This window comes from Lampetra planeri, chromosome 3 (genome assembly GCF_965212315.1).
Source record: "Lampetra planeri chromosome 3, kcLamPlan1.2.h2, whole genome shotgun sequence".
Classification (NCBI taxonomy): domain Eukaryota; kingdom Metazoa; phylum Chordata; class Hyperoartia; order Petromyzontiformes; family Petromyzontidae; genus Lampetra; species Lampetra planeri.
The window spans coordinates 16678317-16698761 of NC_136109.1; the positions used below are offsets into that span (position 1 = coordinate 16678317).

Here is a 20445-nt window from a genome sequence, read left to right on the forward strand (position 1 = left end):
ACATGAAGGTGAATAGCCCAAAATTCACTCCATATGCGGCTATGAGGTCGGCCTTGAGACACCAACATTGTGTGTTCTGTACGCTCTACTCAGCAAGCAGCTGTCTCGTGTAGTTTCACAAAGTGAAACAAAATTTTGATTTAAAGCTTTCGTGACTGCAGGGTTTCATATTCTTGGTTCCTATCGGTAAAGTCACGTAGAAGGGAAATAATAAAATAATACAAATATAAAACAATAACAAAATTCACGACGTCTCTTGCTGTGGATGTCACACCTGATGATAATTGCTTGTGTTGCAGTCGAAACGTCGTGAATTTTTTTGTTTGTTTTATATTTGTATTATTGTATTATTTCCCTTCTACGTGACTTTACCGAAAGAACCAAGAATATAGAGTGAAACTACACGAGACAGCTGCATAAAGCGAGGGAAACCTGTACAGATCTTCTTATAGGTAACCTTTCCCCCGATGGATTTGCAGATCTGCTTTGTGACATCATCATTGAATGGCTGAAGCCAACAGTTACCATCCGTCCGCTTTTTATTTTCAACCTTGAGTCCATATAACAAACGCCACGGGAGTTCCCCGTCATTGTGAAGCGGAGTCTAATTGGAGAAGACTACTTGGAGTCCGTTGCCCACGCTGCACATGCTAATTGGTGTGACTGAAGCATCTGTCTTCATTGAACTAACGTGTATCCCTGCCTGCGCAGGTCACGTGCACGCATAAACCGGCTGACACTCGGTCTCAGCGTAGTAGCACCGCCGTTTGCTGCTCGGAACAATATCTTGGCGCGTGCGAGATATTCTTCACAGGAATCGTGCCCGCTCGCCAGAGCCGGACAAGCCACTAAGCGACCCTTGCAATTGCAAAGGGCCCCGTGGCCAGCAGAGGGCCCCCTAGAGTCACTGCTAGCTAGTGGATGAAAAAAATCATACATCAAAGGGCCTCCAACCAAATTTTACTTAGGGCCCCCAAAGGTCTAGGGCCGGTTCTGCCGCTCGCCACGCTCGGCGGCGGTCGCCCAGCCGGTTGCGAGTTGCGCGTGGAGTGGCAGTCTCGCGGCGAAGACGCTCTAACCCTGCCGCCGCCACCCCACCACCCTCCCCGCACGCCGTCTCTCGCGCACTCGTCTTCGTCTCGATCGTGCGCGAAGCCTTGGAGATTGTGGGGTTCCTGGAGCTGGCCGACGTGTCCAGTCCCCCCGTGCTCTCCCGTCACCTCGTGCTGCCCATCGCTCCGGCCAAAGGTAAGGGATGATGGCTTTGTTGATGCCTCTTGTTAACTGCCTCGTCTGGTATGAAAGGAGGTGGTGGGTTCGAGCCTGACCCTCACGCCTGCTGTATATTTGGACTTTGCGGTGTCTCTCTCTCTCCCCGTTGTCGCGTGGATTTTTTTCCAGGTCCTCCGGTTTTCCCCTCCACATTTAGATTCAACGTGCGTTTAGAGTATTTGGTTGCAATACATTTTCACGTGATAAGCCACTTCGTTGAGCTATCATCTGTGGCCAGGTCGCTTCTGAAAAAGAGCTTTACAGCTCAGTGGGCCTTAGCTGCTAAAATATTTTTAATAATTCTAGTCTCGAGTGTTGTCCGGCATGATTTTGCAACATTTCGCTCCATGGGTTGGTCCTGAAGAATCTCAGAGCACCATACAGCACACCGGTGAAAACCCTATACAGTCGAGGTAAAGAATTAAATTTTTGAAGAATGTATATGCTTTGGCGTGGAAGTGTACATGCATTAGATGGCAAGAATATATGTTTATGTAATATGGGGGTGTGATTATTGAGCTGCAAAAATGTATAAATATGCGTGCGTGCGTGCGTCGAATATAATATACTCCCCCTTTGTAAATTCACTTCTGGTTGAAGGCCTCCCCAAACCGTGACAATCATGGAGGTTGTTTGAGCATATTGCATCATTCTGGTGAGGGCTGGTTCAGGTATCATTCGCCACCGATGTTAACCATGACCAGGAATACAATTCCGTTACACTAACCACTTGGAACACCGCTCCCAATGTATGATAAGTAATTTATGTAAAACGAGCCATCAGTGTGTACACACATTTGTGAGCCGCAGCAGTTATCCGATTATGAAGATGCACAAATGTATGCAGGGTTGTGTCTGTGTCACATATCGGAGGTCTGGTCTGGCAGAAAATGCTCGATCAGGAGTGGACATCTTCCGCGGTGGAAAATGTGTTGTGCCTATTTCACCTGCCTGCATTAGGATGAATAATCTGCGAGATTAATCTAGCGATATGCATGTGCCAGAATTTGTCAGTGTAAATTTAACTTTCTGGCAAAGACACCTGGTAATTCATGAATCACCGCTTTCGCTTGTAAATTTTCCAGCACCTTAAAAGTCAGTGGATTACATGGCATGGGGTCTTAGGAATGCTAAACCGGAATGTGATTCTTGAGTTGTTTCTTTTTTTACATTGTTAATCCTGCTGCTCCATTGTTGCTGAGCTTGTAAAAGTTCGACAGCAAAATTAAACGCAACAATGCCAATCCGTTTTGCCCGTTGTGCACTCGTGTGGTGTCACAGTGACCACAATAAGCCACAAGCGGTCCCATACTCAAAACGTTCCACGTGTAGATGTTGCTCACTCCAAAGGTTGCCGGTTCCCACATTGCTTCCGACTTCATGACCAATGTGGACGGTGATGTCGTTGATTGGTTCCTGGGCTAATCAAGCAATTAACCCAGACTAAACTTCATTCTGTTTAACACGTAGGCTTTTGCGACCAATATCCATAATAGAGGTATTTTTTGGGGTTAGATAGCGTAAATATATAAGTGTCGTTAAACCCGCTACCACCCGACACAGCCAACTAGTAAGGGTACACACCCAGTTGGCTGTGTCGGGTGATGGCGGGTTTAACGACACATTTCTATATTTACGCGATTTAACCCAAAAAACCCTCTTATGGATACACTTCCTTCTGTTGGTGAAATAAAAAAAACCTGACGACGGGAATGTAATGATTCATGAATAATTCAAATTGATTCTTGCGATACACCACCGTCGTGCAATGCGTGCGTGAATCAATGATTTTCGATCCCAACAAATGTTTCGCACGTGTTTTCTTCGGGCCAATGGTCAGAATGAATAAGGCGAACATAACGAGAAGGTGGCACAGATGGGAGAGAACAAACAAGGCCATAGAAACAGAACAGTCGGGATGGGCCAGTACTAATGGGACGATACAAACAAAAAGCATTCATCAAAATCCATCAACAGCTCCTGAACTGTTGATGGCCGTTGCATAATGCACGAGGCTGAACGCACGTTGTCCGCGTTTCTGTGCGTGTTGCTCGAAAACCACGTGACGTTCCGGCCCTGCGCTGATTTTCTGCCACTATGATGGATTTTACCCGTCACGTGTGGGCTTGCGACAAACAAGCTCGGAAATAACTGATTCTTCAATTAAATCGTGACCAATTCATCAACTCGTGGGAAATGGTGCTTCGCTGGCCGAAGGGTTGTGTGGTTTTGGCGAATTGTTACGAAACCTCTCCGCCGATGTCTGCCAGTGGGTGTCGCACAGACACTAGCAATAGCGCCCCCCCCGCCCCCAGTGTTTTCCTACCGTCACGAGTGCCCGCATCGCCCCCTAGTGGAGTGCTTGTGCCACTAAATGTTTACCACTGACACGGGCAAGGTTATTTGGTGTCTCGGGGATTATTAACACGGCTTATTTGTACCATGTTAAGTTGTTATTTTATTTCGGCAGGTAAAGCCCACTGAGCCACATGGCTCTTTAGCAGAGGTGACTTGGCCACGCATGGCAACTCATAGAAGTGGCTTCTCATCACGTGTGCGCGCATTTATAGTGGCAGCCAAATGATCTGACCGCACGTTTGTAAATGTGGTGCGCAAAACCGGAGAGCCCGGAGACAAATGCTAGCAACCACAAGGAGAGAGAATGCCCGAACTGCCAATGTGCAGGCGTCGTGGTCGGGATCGAACCCACTAACTCCTGCGTACCAGGCGATGGACCATACATTGCATCTGTAATTAATCTGGGTGCGTACGTTTAAACTATACCCAGTTCATTGGTCACAATTTAATATGCCAAGAATCCACCCGGCGTGCATTTGATGAAGGTTATAGCGGTACTGCAGTTATTAGCACACTGCGCTATAAACTCGGTGATCTGGGTTAGGGGCCGTCCATAAATGACGTCACGCACCTAGGGGGGGGGGGGTCAGACGTTTGTGACGATGTGTGACGAGGGGGGGGGGGTTTGAGAAATGTGACGTCATATCAAAATGCGCAACTTTAAATAAATATAGACAACACGTTCTACTTAATTAAATATACTTTTTATTAAATGTTTTCTCCTACGAATCAGAGTGCAGCGGCACATTAAATACGCACTACAATGACAATAGTTTAAAGCGATTTGAAGCATGTTTAATTTTTTGGGGTGGGGGGGAGGCAGAGCTTTGTGACGTCATTTTTAAGGGGAGGGGGGTGTCTGACTTTTTGTGACGCCGTATGACGATGAGGGGGGGGGGGTCAAAAATCGCGCGACGTCATTTATGGACGGCCCCTTATAACGCCACTGATGAGAGATGTTTTTTTGTGAACTGGTCCTGGAATCCCCTTTCAGTAATCTGCACTCTTCACCGTTTGGAAGCAACGGTCAATCACTCCAACAGCCACGGCATGGAGAGGCCTTCATCCAGCAATCGATCGACCAAGGGGCTGTTACGTAATCACACATTTGATGCGATATTGATATTATAAAGTACATCTTATTTTAGAAAAAAAAACACATCCTAACCTGGTATACATCAAGAGTTTCGTGCAAAATATCAATACTCTCCCGTGATATTTTTTGGTTTGAGAGTTGTAAACAGTTTGAAAAACGAGGAGAGAAAGCAGTGTGGCATGATCCGTACTTTTTACGTGCAATGTAGCTGTTCGTTCACCGGGTAAGCGCGATGGGGTTAAAGGTCACTGGGCGGTGGAGTCAGGAGCATAACGAGGCTTTATCGCCCCCCTCTCCAAATCCGCCACCATCTCTCACAATCCCGTGATATAATCATCTAGTGCCTGCACATTAGCTGAATTCATCACTCCAACTCCACGTTTGGGTGACGTTTCAGACGCGTTCCGTTCCTTGGCTCGTCTCGTGCAGTTGTTAAGAGGAATTGTGGTTTTAGAAAGACGTTCAATCCCATCTCTAGGATGGGCTGGTTGCCGGCTTGGTCTACTTATCAAAGAGCCACCCTTTGTTGCGTGTGCGGCAATGGTGGTGTAGGGGTTAATGAGGAGCGGTGGTGTAGTGGTTAGTGCATTGCGTGACGAACCCGGCGACCCGAGTTTATTACCCACTCATGACCATTAACAATGAGGAATACTTGAGCCAGTCCTGGGCCTCTCCTAGGTCGACTCAGCCTTAAATGAGTACCTGGTGCGGCGTGTGAATATCGGCACTAGGGAGACAAAGGTGGCTGAGCGTGGTTTTGGCCACCCACCCTCTTGTGCGTCATGCCGGGTTTCATAGGTGCTAGCTTACAGTATTTGCCCCAGCAGTTTCTTGAATGCTATATAGGAGATGTTTGTGTTTGTATTTGTTCGTGTATTTGTTCGTGTATCATTCACTAACAACACTTTCCCGAATAGTATACCTAAATTAAAGTATCACAATAGCTGGCTGGGTGAAACTCTGGAGAAACTCAACACCCTATTGGAACGTTGTACATTACATATTGTGTTCAAGCCTGCAAGAATATCAATAATCGGTTTAGATTTGTATTTACTGTTAACAGTGCCAGGAAATCGTGAGCCAAATTGTGTTTAATTTTTATATTTCTTAACTTGATCTTCTGGAATGATCACTTCATTTTAATATTTTTAGATTTTACTTTGTTTTTCTTTAATTTTAATTCATGAATCTAGAGTTATCTAACAAGCTGGGCTTCTAGTTTTCGTGGTTGTACTCAGGTATGTTATCAGGCCGTACCACGTGGTGTTCGGCACGATGTCCCGGCATCTCCCTCCATGCGCTGCGAGCTTCTTCAGGACATTGAAAAAAATAATTTCAGGAACTAACGAAGAAGTGAGCAAGCTCCCAGCACTTTTATCTGAATTTAGGACATCACGCTGAACCACGGCGGATATCGGGAGAGCAGTGGAGAGTTGAGGTGGGTTTGTTAAATATTAAAGTACCCCCCACCCTGCACTGCCCTAAGTCTCTCACATTAGGTTGGTTATACTTCCCCTCCCCCGTCATCCCCTCCCCATTTACATTTCCATTTTCGCCCCCACCCCTCCGCTGACGTGGTGTGCTCACGTGGTCGGGATACTTTTGTTTACCTCGCCTCCTTTATATGCTCCAGTTGCGTCTGGACTGTGGCCCCAGGGAAAGTGACGCGCGGTTATGCGAGCCGCGCAGCGTGCTGTGTTGAGCTCGCGTTTTGTTCCAACAAAAGCAACAACAGCAACGAATTTTTTTTTAAAGTTCTCGTCCACGAGAGGAGGCACACACTTCACCCCTACCTAACCCCCACCAGCTTGTGGATGAGAACACAGCACTCGGTTAGTCCAACGCTCTAAATTTGCCACCGGCTCTTGGGGTTGAATTTGAACGCTTGTTGTTTGCTCATTTGGTTTGTTTGTCGAACCTATTAATATTCGCACGAAACTGGTGTTTTTTTTGTTGTTGCTAGGCAAGCCTCCACGCATTCACAATCCTCCAGCACGTGCAATTTGGTTTTCTCTCAGCATTGATTTTTCAAGTGCTTGCAGTGCACTTCATTACGCGAGGAGACAGAGGACATGGTTAAAATAAAGACAATTTAAAAAAGCCACAAGAACATAATAACAGGCCAAAGAGAATGATCTTGTTAAATCATGTATTAGGCAGTGCAAGCTCTTGTTCACTAATTGCCTCCGTGTCTCCATGGTGTAATTAATAAATATGAATATAATTCATGTCTTTGTTTTACCACTAACTGCACAGCGAGTGGGGGGTGGGGTACTATATTAAGCTATAGCAACGAAGTGTGTGGCACATGCTTTATCTGATTATGAGCTGCCTATGAAATTAATGGGTTTGATTTATGCATTGTATAAATGGTGGATAATATCAAAGGACCACTCACGAAAGGTGACCGCATTATCAGAGGTTGGCGTTAAATTAAGGGGACATCATGATGTACGCCATTACAGCCATCAGTTATATTTACAGGGAAACGCCATTCAGATACATTATCTTGTTATTACAAGAGAAACACGTTCCCATGTTCTCCTGCCATAATGAATTGCGGTCATTTACACTGTATATGTAAATGTAACCATAACTTGGACACATAATGTCCTACTCATAACCTGGGGTTGTATATACACACACGCACACATTTTTAGCAGATTGTGTCCTTCACAAATGGTCAATTTCTATTTAAAGCTTTCGTGACTGCAGGGATTTATCTTCTTGGTTCTTTCGGTAAAGTCACGTAGAAGGGAAAAAAAACATAATAAAACATAATATTTGATTATGTTTTATTATGTTTTATTTTTAATTAATTAATTATTTCCCTTCTACGTGACTTTAACGAAAGCACCAAGAAAATGGTCAATTTCCTACAAACTGGCCAGAACTCTAAGCCACCCATGCCAGTCATCAAAACCTCCCCACAATTTCAGAGTCATTTGATGCAGAAGCCCTCCGAATGAAGGTGACACAAATTAGTTTGCTTTAAAACTTTCATATTGAACGTTTTTGTTGCAAACACATTTACATACCGTTTAATTGGCTGCTAATGAAATGATGATTATTCCTCACTTGCTGAAAATTGCAAAATTAATTCCCTTTTGGGTGTGACACTGGCACGTGAATATTCTTCCCCAATTTTATTGAATTGTTATTATACATACTAAAAATACAAATAATGAAATAATCATCAAAATACACAAATACAATGAGTATCACATCAGGGTCAACGTGTCCCCGTGCACAAATGAGCATGTGGGTTAGGATTATTTTCATTGGTGCCCTAAACCAGTGGTGGAAATTCCACGTTTATACTCATGGGAGCAAATCTTTGGATAGAACAACTGCTGTTGTCTGTCCACATTGTGGTTCTTATTTCAGCAACCCCCCCCCCCCCCAATGGATAATGGGCTGAGTATACCCTCGCCTAAGCACCCTTTCAATTGCGAGTCGAACCCTGTTCCTCAACGACTCCTGGCCAGACGCAAAGTGTCCCTCAGACACGGCGAGACAGATTTCTGTTGACCGATTAGGAAAAAAATGCAATTCTTGCGGCGATTAGAGCGTGGCAGGCAGAGTAGGGTGTGATGGGAGCCTGCGCCAGATATTTATCGCAGCAGCTAATGAACGACGGATACTGGCATGTTGCTCAGGCATCGCCCGGGCCCTGGCTCCCAGCCCAAAGCAGCAGTGGGAACCGCCGTCCGATGTGAGTCTCGTCTGTGATGCCGGGCTTGGAGAACGGCAGGATTTTTTTTTCTTACCCCCTTTGGGCTTTTTTTTATTTAATGGAAGTTTTGAATAGCGAGGCCCAATTCACCGTTGCCGTCAGACAGGGTGGCAGCTTTCCAGCGAGTCGAGTTCTGGCCCGGCTTCTGTCACTTTGAATTGCTGAGGCCGAAGCTGGGTGGAACACACACACACAAAAAAAAACCCTGTATAAATAAATAAATAACTGTGCTCACAAAGGGACATTCGACGACATCCTGTAATTGAGGATCTCTGCAGGGATTTTTGGCGCCGGAGGTAGAATTTGTCTCACTGGCTGCTTGGAGTGTGACCAAGCAAACATTTGCTCATTCTTTGTTCTCGTTGAGCTATGGGCCTGTTATGTGCCTACCGCGAGCTGTCCTTAATGAACAAATTAAGCGGCGTTATGTATACTGTGCGGTATTTACGTCGCTTGAGGTCGTTTGTGGGCGTTCGACTCTTGTTGTCGAGTCAAAGCGACTTCCTGTTCAAATTCATGGCCCACCGATGCTCATCGCCAATGGTGGCACTGAACCAGCATCCTGGTGGAAACACCACATTGCTATGGCCGGGGCCAGTCTCACCATCTAAACATGCCACTGATCTCGATTTAAAGCTTTCGTGACTGCAGGGATTCATCTTCTTGGTTCTTTCGGTAAAGTCACGTAGAAGGGAAATAATACATGTAAAATAATAAAAATAATTCTCACGACGTTTCGGCTACAACGCTTCGGCTACAACACAAGCAGCCGTCCTCACCTGAGGACGGCTGCTTGCGTTGTTGCCGAAACGTCGTGAGAATTATTTGTAATTATGTTTTATTTTTATTATTTTATTATTTCCCTTCTACGTGACTTTACCGAAAGAACCAAGAAGATGCCACTGATCTCCCACAAAGCGATACGCAAATTATTTCGGAGACCGCAAATTGGGTAACGAGTGTGGGTAAAGGAACGGCGTATAATATTGTGGTTGCTGAAAACGCCTTAAATAACCCAGATGGAGAAGTAATAATCTACGCAGTTGAAGCAATTTCGGCGCCACTAATGCAAACCTTTGCAGAATGTGGCACGATCATGTGACATTGTTACGCGTTGTTTTTGCGCCAGCGTCGGCGGAGAATAATTGGAAGCAGTAAATTGTTTCATTTTAATTTTCCTTTCGCAAAGTATGCGTGCTAATGAAGGGAACCCATGAGGTGCTTAGCAAGAGGCTGGCTGCTTGCCAGGCTGCAGGAAAGGGAGCGTGGTTGCCTGTCACTGGCGTGAACGCGTGATTGCTGTGGGCTTGCCATTTTCGTGAGCGTGTTGCGCCTAACCTGCATTCCTAATGCGTGTCCCTGCTTTCAAAGTCCGTGGAGAATAACTCCTTTAAAATTTAAATATATATATGGAAAAGTCGGTGTATTCAAATGGTGTTTTCTTTTTTTTATGGATTTTGTTGTTGTTGCATGTACCGTTTTGTATTATACGAAGGAAATGTGGGATTTAAAAAAAAAGTGCACGTTGTATGTAGTTTTTTTTTAAAGCACCATTCGCTGGATAGCGTGGTCAGATTTTAGTAGGTAAGGTAAAGCGTGCTTTATCAGCTGACAAATGTAAAGGTGCAGTCCTGCAATTGCTTTCTCACTCCACTGCTGGCAGAACGACCTCCAATCGAATCGGCTCTGAGAGAGCCCCTTTTTGAAAGTGTTTGGACTTCTCTTGTAGGCTGGCCAGACCTTTTGGAAAAGGTGGGAGGACTGACACTTTACCCCATCAGGCAGTAGGGGGAATTAAAGAAATGTATCTCCATTGTTTCAGCTGCCACGCCCGGAGATTGAACTGGCGACCTCTGGCTCGCAAGTCCAGTGTGCTAAGCGTTACATCCACGGTAACATCATAATATTATGTTTGTGTATATATTGAGGAAGCATCTCTTCCCCATCAAATAAGCACGGAGCTGTGCTTATTTCCAGTAATGGCCCTAATGTGCTGGTATTGGAAATGCTCCATTCTTTATGGGATGGGTCTTCTCTTCGTAGGATAGCCACCATTGATTTCCCACCTACGATGGGCCGAGACGACCCTCGACTGGAAATGTGAACTCTCAACTTTTCCATCACGAGTCAAGTTGCTCAAGCCGCAGCGCCACCCAAAAAATCCGATCGAACGAAAACGTTCTCAATAAGAATTGCTTCCAAACGCAATGCAATTCATAAAATGGTAGCTGAGTGAAATGAGTGCATTTCAAGCATGGGTTTTTTTTCTCCACATCTGCTTCATACCGGACTCTTCATCAATTCACTCTTGGACGCAGGCCTTCCCATGTCAGTTGTGGCGGTTGAATGGCCATACTTCACCAAGCTGGTTAATGTGGTTTGGCGTAGAGGGAAGTTTGCCTAGGAATGGTTCAGATATAATTTGCCATTCGAGTTAGGCGTGGCCAGGACTCGAGCCCAGGTCACCGTGTCCGCAGTGCGCTAGCTACTACACTATCACAACAACGACGACGACCTCCATTCGTCCCCAAGTGGCGGTGACGTCCCCACGGCGCTTGTGCCAGGCCAGGTGCACTCCGTGTCCACGCGAAGTGTCGGCGGCTCGCTTGCTGGCAAGGAGGTCACGTGGCAGCCCCAGGTTCCATGGGTCGACTGACTGAGATGACTGGCAGATGCACTGCCGATGCTCGCCACACGGACACACGCTCTATGTGGCTGTATGTGTATCGCCATCAAAACGGCAGCGTTAAAACTGCTTCAGAGATTCAATCTCCGGGCGCGGCAGTTGAAAACATTCTGCCTAGCTTCTTAAATTACACACTCCCCGCCCCCGCCTCTGTCAACCCAGCGGTATAAATCGATCCACCGTAGTTAGCCAATCGATCGGCAGGTGGTGTCTGACCAGCATAGAAGAGTAGGCAAAGCACCCCACTTTTTAATATATATAGAGAGAGGGTGGGGGGGGGGGCGCTCTCTCTCGAGCTCGGTCCGTGCGGGGTCGCTTCTGTCGACAGCGCCCCGAGTTGGGCGATTGCAGGGCCGCACCTTCGCCTCCAGCTGTGTGCCCTGCCAGAGAAGCGTACGGGGAGTGCCGCGGTGGCAGTGTCCTCCACCCGCATGCGCGCGGCTGTTGGAGGGAATCCAGAGGCCGCCTGTCAGGCGCGGGCGCAGTGGGAAGAGGGGGGGTGGAGCAGGCAGCAGGAACCACCCGGGGCTCCAGGACACGTTGTTCCCACCGTGCCCCGGGCCCCCCCCCCCCTCTCTGCCACTGCCTTTGTTTTTGGGTGTTCGGGGCAGCGGTTCAGAGTTGGTGAGAGTTTATTCCTCAACAATGCTTGTCAAGAAACGTGAGTAACCTCTCTGTGTTGACTGACTGAATCTGTCAGTCATCGCGGTCGGTCAACCCATATGGCACCTGGGTCTGTCTCGTGATCTCCTTGCCAGCAGCTAGCCTTCGACACTTCACGTGGCCTTAAAGCGCACGTAGCCTGGTACAAGCGACGTCACAGCTACTTAGTGACGAATGGCGGTTGTTGTTGTTGTTGTACTTGTCCGTTCACTCCTGTCTGCGGAGTCGAGATAAGATTGCTGAAATGTGGCCAAATTTACTTTACCTTCCGTTGAGTCATTTCCCTGCCGGCTGCAAAAAAAAAATCTGACGTATTGCGGCTGACTTGAATGTCTACGCCAGGCGTACGTTTCGAGGCAGTTGATTATTATTTACGTGCATGTCCAACGCATCGTGCAATTTTTACAATTGCCCTCGCATTAAGTACTCGGGAATAACAGGTCTACGTTGCACAAAAGTGATTTAAAAAAAGAAATAACAGCAACGTACCTGCAATGCAGCGTCTATTAAATGTTTCTCAAGCTCCACGTGAAATGACAAAATCTGACAATTTCACGCGACAACTTCTGAAGAGCGACAGCCTAGATAATACGTTCTGAGGATATCTATGCCAAGTGAAAATCTGCCAAGTTCTCACAATACGTTTATGGGTGAGCCGCAGCGACGCATTCAAGGTCACGCCTCGACCATAGCCACATCCTGTCGGATTACAGGGCGCTCGGGGCATGGTGTAGCGATGCTATGCTCCTCTTGCTGCACTTGATATGTTGGTAGGCGAGTGGCGATGATTTGACTCGTCGACTTAAAATCGATTCTCATGTGCACGTGAAATATTGTGTACCACACCTCCGAGATCTGGTTATTTACGGTTGTGTGAACTCTATGGGGTGGAAGGTGTCGTCGGGGAGGATAGACCACCCAGGAGATGGAGTGATGAAATCAGTTCATGTACATGTGCTGGGTGGAATATTACATGGCAGGATTGTGAGAAGTGGTGGTGGTGGTAGCTTGGGGTAGCTTTCAACCATGGCTGGTGCTGACGACGAAGATATCAATGACAAAATATGCAAACAAATGATACATCCTCCCCCATGAACCTATGACATCGTCGCTTCTGAAACCCCCCAAAAATTGAGAAACAATAAAAACGACACTTTATAAATAAGACAAAATTATTTTCTTGAATGGAATCGCAACCCCGAATCACATCCCAGTAGTTTATCAACCCTCGCCCCTCCCTCTCCCCCCTCCCTCGCGGCCACAGAGAGCGAGGAAGGTGTTAGCGGCACCCCGGAGGAGCCCGAGGAGGAGAGCTCCGCGGTGACCAGCGCAGGCAAGTTGCCGTCGTTCTGCGTACTTCTGCACGGCAGCCTCAAGGTGGAGGGCATGGTGGCTCTCGTGCAGCTCGGGTAAGCAGCGACACCCCCCCCCCCCCCACGGAAGGGACACGCGCCCAGAGAAGCAAGCGGGTCTCGCTTCCACGATTGTGCTCTACGGCTCTTCGACGTGTTTTCGGGTTGAGCCGCACGTACTGGGAGATTGTCCGGGAGCTCGTGACAGGAGAAGCTTCCGGCACGTGGGGGAGAAAATGTCAGCTGTGGTGCTGAACGAACATGCGGTGCTTTCCAAACACACGCCGGAGGGAGCGACGAGTGGGCGTTGTGTTGTCGAGGGGCACCACGGACGTGAGTTTGAAGCTTTGTCGTGGAGACGGGGGGGGGGGGGGTCACTCCCCGTGGTGCGACCGTGACGTCGTAGCACATCGTGACCTCTCTGACGTCGCCATGGTATGGCTGCGTTACACGGCTAAGTGTTGCGTTGCTGATACGTGAAGACAGGGAGAGCGTCATTGGGGAAACCACGCTGTCCTAATAATCTGTTTACGCTCGAGTCATCTGGTATAACTGCACCGTATTGGTGGAACGGTTGTTCGCGAGGTGTGCGATGTAACCAGCGATGAGTTCGATTCCCAGCCAGTTTGAGTCCTCTCCCTAACTCATCCGCACTGACTAGCGTGGTGAAATACGGCCAGAAAACCCTCGTGGCCGACATGGTGTGGGGAGTCTTTTATCCAGCAGTGGATTGACAATGGAATGGAATAAATTTATGTTACTTTAGTCACAGCTGCATCGTGAGATACAAGTGAAACATGTAAGACGTATTTATACCCTCAGTGAGAATTCAAAGCGACTCCTGGATCTTGTGCAACTTCCATTCACAAGTGTGACCCAGGATAAGTCATGACATGCACACACGGAGGGGAATTTGAGACCTCTAATAGCGGCTGCGCGTTGCTCTGTGAAGCCAAAGCCAGGATTTCAGAGGTCAAATTGAAATGTTCTCTTTACAGAGACTCGATTGAAAATTGCAGCACTTCTGCAATTCGATATTGTTTTTGATAATTAAACCAAATTACATCTATTAGTTCCTTTGGGCAGCGACTCGCTTTTAAAATTCACACTTGCTCAAACAGCTGCCACCACCACCAAATGTTAATCTCTGGACAACAACACTGGGCCCCGTGAAACAGTTCCAGATGGCCGTCTCTGTGGCAGGTTCAGGATTCATTCGATATGTTCAGCTCTTTCTCTTGCTCTCTCTTTGAAATGACAAGACATCAAGAACGTTACATTGTGTTTCTTGAGTCTGGAGTTGGTGAGAGATATTTAGTAATGGTAAAGGACATAGATGCATGGTCCGCATTCCATGAATAACGGTGATTATATTTCTTACATGTGTGCATGTAAACTAAATTACTAAACTAAACAATTTTTATTATACAAGGTTAGGTCCTACTGAGCTGTATAGCTCTATTTCAGAAGTGACCTGGTCATAAATGATAACTCAACTAAGTGGCATATCACGTGATCATTTACAGCAGCCAAATTTTCGAACGCTTGTTTCTAAAAATGTGGAGGGAAAACCAGAGGACCTTGAGAAAAATCCACGCGACCACGGGGAGAGCATGAAATCTCCAAATATACAGGTGTCGGTGTCAGGATCGAACCCACGACCCCCTGCATACCAGGCGAGGGAGTTAAAATCTCCTAGCCACCGTGGTGCCCCGTGCACATTGGCATGGCTCCTTGTGATGTTTCATTATAAATCCGATAAGTGAAAGCAGTTGCAGTCATTTGACCATGCTTAGTGTGCTGAATACACACACACACACACTGTTGTGTCTTTTATAAAATCTGCAGGTAAATTCGCAAAAAATTAAGCTTTAAGTAATTGCCACGTCTTTTCCTTTAATCTGCATTCAAATTACACTTAATCTCGAACAGCAATGCTCTAGGCAAAAGCCACGCAAATTCTCATCCCTAAACGGTATTATTTCCTCTTCGCGCCATGTACGGCAAATGCAACTCCGTATAATTTTGCCAAATTCGTGCTCAGCAGCCGTTTAGAATGGCGCACCTGGCACTGGGTCGACGCACGCTGCGCTCAATCACCGGCTCGCACGGGGCGAGGTGCCTCCGTTGCTCTGTGCAACTACATACGCCGCGTGCCATCTGCGGACATTATTTTCACCAATATATACACACACACACACAGATGCTTTACGTGCGACGTTTATTTCCACAATCGTACTCTGAACAAGTGCGACGAGTGCCGTATGATGGTCTTCCTCCCTCTCGGGCGTTGGCCCTGCTTAGCAAATTTCAAGCCGCAGTTTGGGCAAATTTGGACGGCTTCTTGCCACCGCCTTCAATGATGTAAACTCTGCCGCTCCCTTTTGTGTGCGCGCTTTTCTGTTTTTCATGTCACAGATCCCGGCTTCATACTCAGTCCCCAGAGCGACGCATCCCGTGTTTGTCGCCACGCCTGCTAGAAGACAACCGCGAGTCAAAGGCGTTATTGGTGGAAGTGCTTTTGATGGTCGTTTCAATTATCTTTTCACAGAGCCACGGGTACTCCGCGCTCGCGTGCAAGTTGATTTTTATTTTCCAATTATAAAACAGCGGCTTCCACCAGTTTCATCTTTTGTTATCGGCCAACGGGCCATTAGCGTTGACGGGGAAAAAACTTTTTTACGTTACTTAATATGCTTCTAAATGCGCGCAAAAACAAAAACACGGTCGCAATAAGCAGACGTTTGTTTTGACGGCTTGGCTTATTTGCGCAGAATTATATGGAGCCGATAAGCCTTTTTTAATTGCATGACACTGCTTATAAAGGGATTATCCAAGCATAAAAATAATCTTCCGTACAATGCAGCTGCTCAAGCTGCTTTTTTGACTTTCGGCCAACTCCCGATTGTAGCTGCTGGTGGCCCCTCTCGAGGCAAGGGGTGGCACCGGATGTGGCCTCTGCACACGCTGAGCAAATGCGCCCTTCTTTAACGCCGTCTGTAAATGTTGTCTCCATCCGAGCGTATTTAACGAGTAGGATCTCCCATTTCGCCGTATCGACCGTCGGGCTGAGTGCTGTTGGCGAGCACCTATGAAGGTTGGCACCGGGGTGATGTGGCCAGCGCTGGCTTTTTCTGTCAAGCACCGGTACTTAAGGCTGAGTCCACGTAGAGGCCCAAGACAGGTTTGATACTATGCGCGGCCGATGCCGTGCGTGGTTAGGAATCAAATCACTGCCGTGAGGATTGTAGTGCAGTGTGATAACAAATGCGTTTGCCGACACAGAGAGACACACAAGCGGTTTATAATAAATGCAGTTTTTTTTATTTCCCATTGCCTTTAAAAAAAATTCCTTTCACGTACAGCCTTTAATCCATCCACTGCTGGATGAAGTCCTCTCCACACCGTATCGGTTTTGCGGGTTGCTCAACCATTCTTCACCACACTGTTCAGTGTGTAGAGGGCGGAGGCCAGGACCGGTTCAGATAATACTGGTCAACACACTTTTTCTGGCATAAGGTATTCCAACGGGTTTAAGGTAATTTTGGGGTGCTAATTCCAAATCTGGCATCAGTTTTTGTCTATCACATCAGGTTTTTGAGATATCAAATATTGCATTTTCAATAAAAACTGCAGAAGAAAATATTAAATAAATGTGGATATCTACATAAAATTATATTATAAACACACTATCCTAAAAATACAGCACCATATTTTAACACTAAATCAGTCACTGACTCGCAACAACTTGCAATCATAAGTGACAGAGTTAATTTCGGGTAAAATCAATGAAAATGGGGTATACCGATAGCATAAAAAGTATAACCCGTAAAAACAAAGTTTTTCACTATAAATCCTTTATATGCGTGGCGGCTAGAGTCCTCTCGTCCTCTGGCTTGAGATGGCTGCCACCTATGGGTCAGATGATTGCATTGCACTATTAAGCAATTGGTAATTAAATATAATATTTTTGTCCTAAATAGTGTAAAATTTTGGGAAAAAATTTTCACGAACATTAATTGTCACGCAAAACGAGTCTGTGTGGAAAATGTCAGCTCGATTGGATCACGGGAAGTGGGTTAAAAAACGACCGAAAGATTTGCACGGTCCTAAGCAAGCAAGCGAACTTAATATAAAGGATTTAAAAATGAGATGTGATAGAGCAAATCTGAGATCAGATTTGGAAACAGCACCCTGAAATTAGTCTAAAACAGCTGCAAAAGTCCAGGCCAGAAAAAAATGTTTTTTTTTGTTGACCAGTGTTATCATTATCATTAGTCGTGCCTGGGAGATGAAACTTGGGTCGCTGTTTGTTGGCAGCGCGGTGCACTCACCGCTGTACCACCACTCCCACTCCATTGCCATTCGTGCGGGATTTTAATTTTCTTTCTGTCGAAGTCATTGAGGGGCATTCCATATTCTTTTATACAGCCGACAATGAACTGTCCAATTTGCTTGAGCTGCATGGCACGATATGCTTTTGTAGGCTTGAAGCTGGAGGCTTGACGCTGCCCTTGTACCATCTGTAGCCTCATAAAGCCATTATTAGAATACTCGTTGAGCATGAATGTGTAATACGCCGTTTCCAGTCTGCTCTGACGTTAGATTTTGAGTCGCTAATGAGTCGCGCCCAGGACTTCCATGTTAAGAGGCATAATTATTAAATTTGCAAAGTATGAATTGTGCCTGAATAGAATTTGGTTCACAGACTGTTTCTCCACTTTTCTCGCTTTGAATGTATTCATGACAACACGGCGCCGCATGTAACTTGTCGAGCTGTTTAAAGTCTGGGACAGTTGGAGCCAATCGTCATGTAGGTGGCACCGCATATCTCACGTGTGGCTACGGAGTTAATCACTCGTAATGCACCGGGTCTCATCAGATCTCTTCGGCTAAGTGGGCTTATGCCTGGATAGTGCTTGAGAGGGGGTCCACCATGCATCACACGTGTGAAAGACCGTGGGGCTACACGGTGGGCAGCAAAGGGCAGTGCAGAAAATCTGTCATTGGACGTACGAATTCTAGATTTGAAGCTTTCGTGACTGCAAGGATTCATATTCTTAGGTTTATTCAGTAAAGTCACGTAGGAAAAAACCTAAGAATATTGGACGTACGGCCAAATAACCCCCACGAAGAGACTCAAGTGTTGGCCGACCCTAATCCAGCCAGTAGATTGTGCAATGTGCATCTTCCATGTGCGGCACCGTATGTCACTTCCAATGCACAACGTCAGTCCATATCCGCGGCCTTACAAATTGCACACGAATGGATGCAATGAATATCACGTCGCGGTCTGCTTTTCGCTTGCAAGTTTCAGATTTACTGCAATACACCCGTCCTCGGACGGGCTAAAGGCTCGTTAGATGTTATTCTGCATTGCACAGAATAATTACTGGAGCTATTGAATCGCAGTGCTTTATCTTATTGCTGAAGGATTCCGCTGTGGTGTGATGGTAATGGTGCCGCTGGACGTGCAACGCAAAAATTGTCAGGTTCGATCGCCAATGCGCGGGGCAGTTGTATGTATGTATGTTAAACTTCTTTCGCACCGTACGTAGCCAACCGTGATAATCGGTTATAAATGGCTTCAACACAGATGGTCAATCCGTAGGTCTCGTGCGGTGGCCCGGGGTCACGTGTGTGCACTCGCACCTCTTCCAAGACCATTGGTCAGTGTGGAAGAGTAGGCCAAAATCCCCTTGGGGGGGGAGGAGGGGCTCTAGAGCTCCCTCGAGCCGAGCTCCTCTAACACTGGCGTGAGCATGCACTTCCAAGGCTGTGCCTTAACCTTGATTTTTATATTCCTATTATATTTCCTTTGTTGAACCGCCGCATGTCTCACTTGTGAGTCTTCTTGGTTCTTTCGGTAAAGTCACGTAGAAGGGAAATAATAATAAAATAATAAAAATAAAACATAAATATTTCCCTTCTACGTGACTTTACCGAAAGAACCAAGAAGATGAATCCGTGCAGTCATGAAAGCTTTAAATCGAAATTCACTTGTGAGTGTTTGACAGTGGGGAGAATCTCCAATTTAGTCGAGTACAAATGTGTATTTTAACGTAAAGTGTTTACGCAGTGGCGGTGTAGCGATGCACCACTTAATCGGATAAAATAGATTCTCTTTGCCGATGATATCGAATGGTGAGCGTAAATATCTACTCTTTCCCACTCGTAGGCCTCACACGTAACGTGGGTTCACGTGACCCCTGCAGCCACTGGAGGCTGCTATATTCACTTCAGGCAACTAAAAAAATTAATTTGGAATTCAATCTGGACCCAACATTGCGACAATTCTTCAAAATCACGAGGGAATTGTCACAGGCCTATTAAGCGGAATGTGCTAATTAAGCATTTTAACACCGATATTGCACGTGTTATACTGTATGACAATTTTTCATGCCCTAAAGATTTATTGTTCAAACATTGGTTTTAATTACATTGTTGAACTTATATATATATTTTACATTGTTAATCGTGTTTATGACTTCTTTATTGGTAATAATCTTTATGAGACCGGATGGATGACTTCCCAATTGTTTTGCAAATTGATCATTTGCTGTCATGTTAATGGTAAATATATGACGACTATGTTATGCTTCCTATTTACCATCCTACCGATATAATTACCGTTGAGGGTCAATTGTAAAACATTTGAAAGAGTTGAATCCTATTTATGAAAAGCATTCATATCACGACTAAATATAGCGAGGGCTGTCATAATGATAATTTAAGATGAAAACATGAAGCAATATTAGCCTATAAAACAACGTAATCGTCACTGGCTCACACCACTGCTTGCAGTAAAAAAAACACTCTAGTTTTGAGATCTCTATAGAGCCCCTCTCACGATGAGTTGGCCTACTCTTCCACCACTGGTCAGATGTCTGCAAGAGATGGGAGTACCCACACCAGCGTACATTATTTTTGTTTCCGAAAATTGTCTCTCCATGCTCAATCAGCATTGGGCATCTGCTCATCATTACCATTGGTAGCTTTAAACTGGTGGTGGAAATTCCACATTGCTATGGTGGATGAATGGTTTTCCAGAGGACGAAACACAGTTGTCTTCTCCAAAAAAGCGATACCTATTTTATCGACTCTGGAGGCGTGATGGGCTAATTTGACCTCTAACCATAACTTGAACTTACGGTCTTGTAATTGCGATTCAAGGGCTTTGCCAACAGTGGCATCTGGCCGGATGTGATACTTCAACAGAAATGTTGTAAGTTAATGATGGGCATGTTGGCACACACAAGAGAACATTTACATGTTCGAACAA

The 20445-nt window shown here is 46.1% G+C and overlaps 1 protein-coding gene across 1 annotated transcript in view; it reads left to right on the forward strand.

The window, feature by feature from the left end:
- LOC144739006 (integrator complex subunit 14-like) overlaps positions 1-20445 on the forward strand; it is an 88177-nt gene that overhangs the window by 15573 nt on the left and 52159 nt on the right. The window contains exons 6-7 of the mRNA XM_078622017.1: positions 1156-1248; positions 13076-13220. Of these exons, the coding sequence (XP_078478143.1) occupies positions 1156-1248; positions 13076-13220 (238 nt within the window). The remainder of the gene's footprint in view (positions 1-1155; positions 1249-13075; positions 13221-20445) is intronic.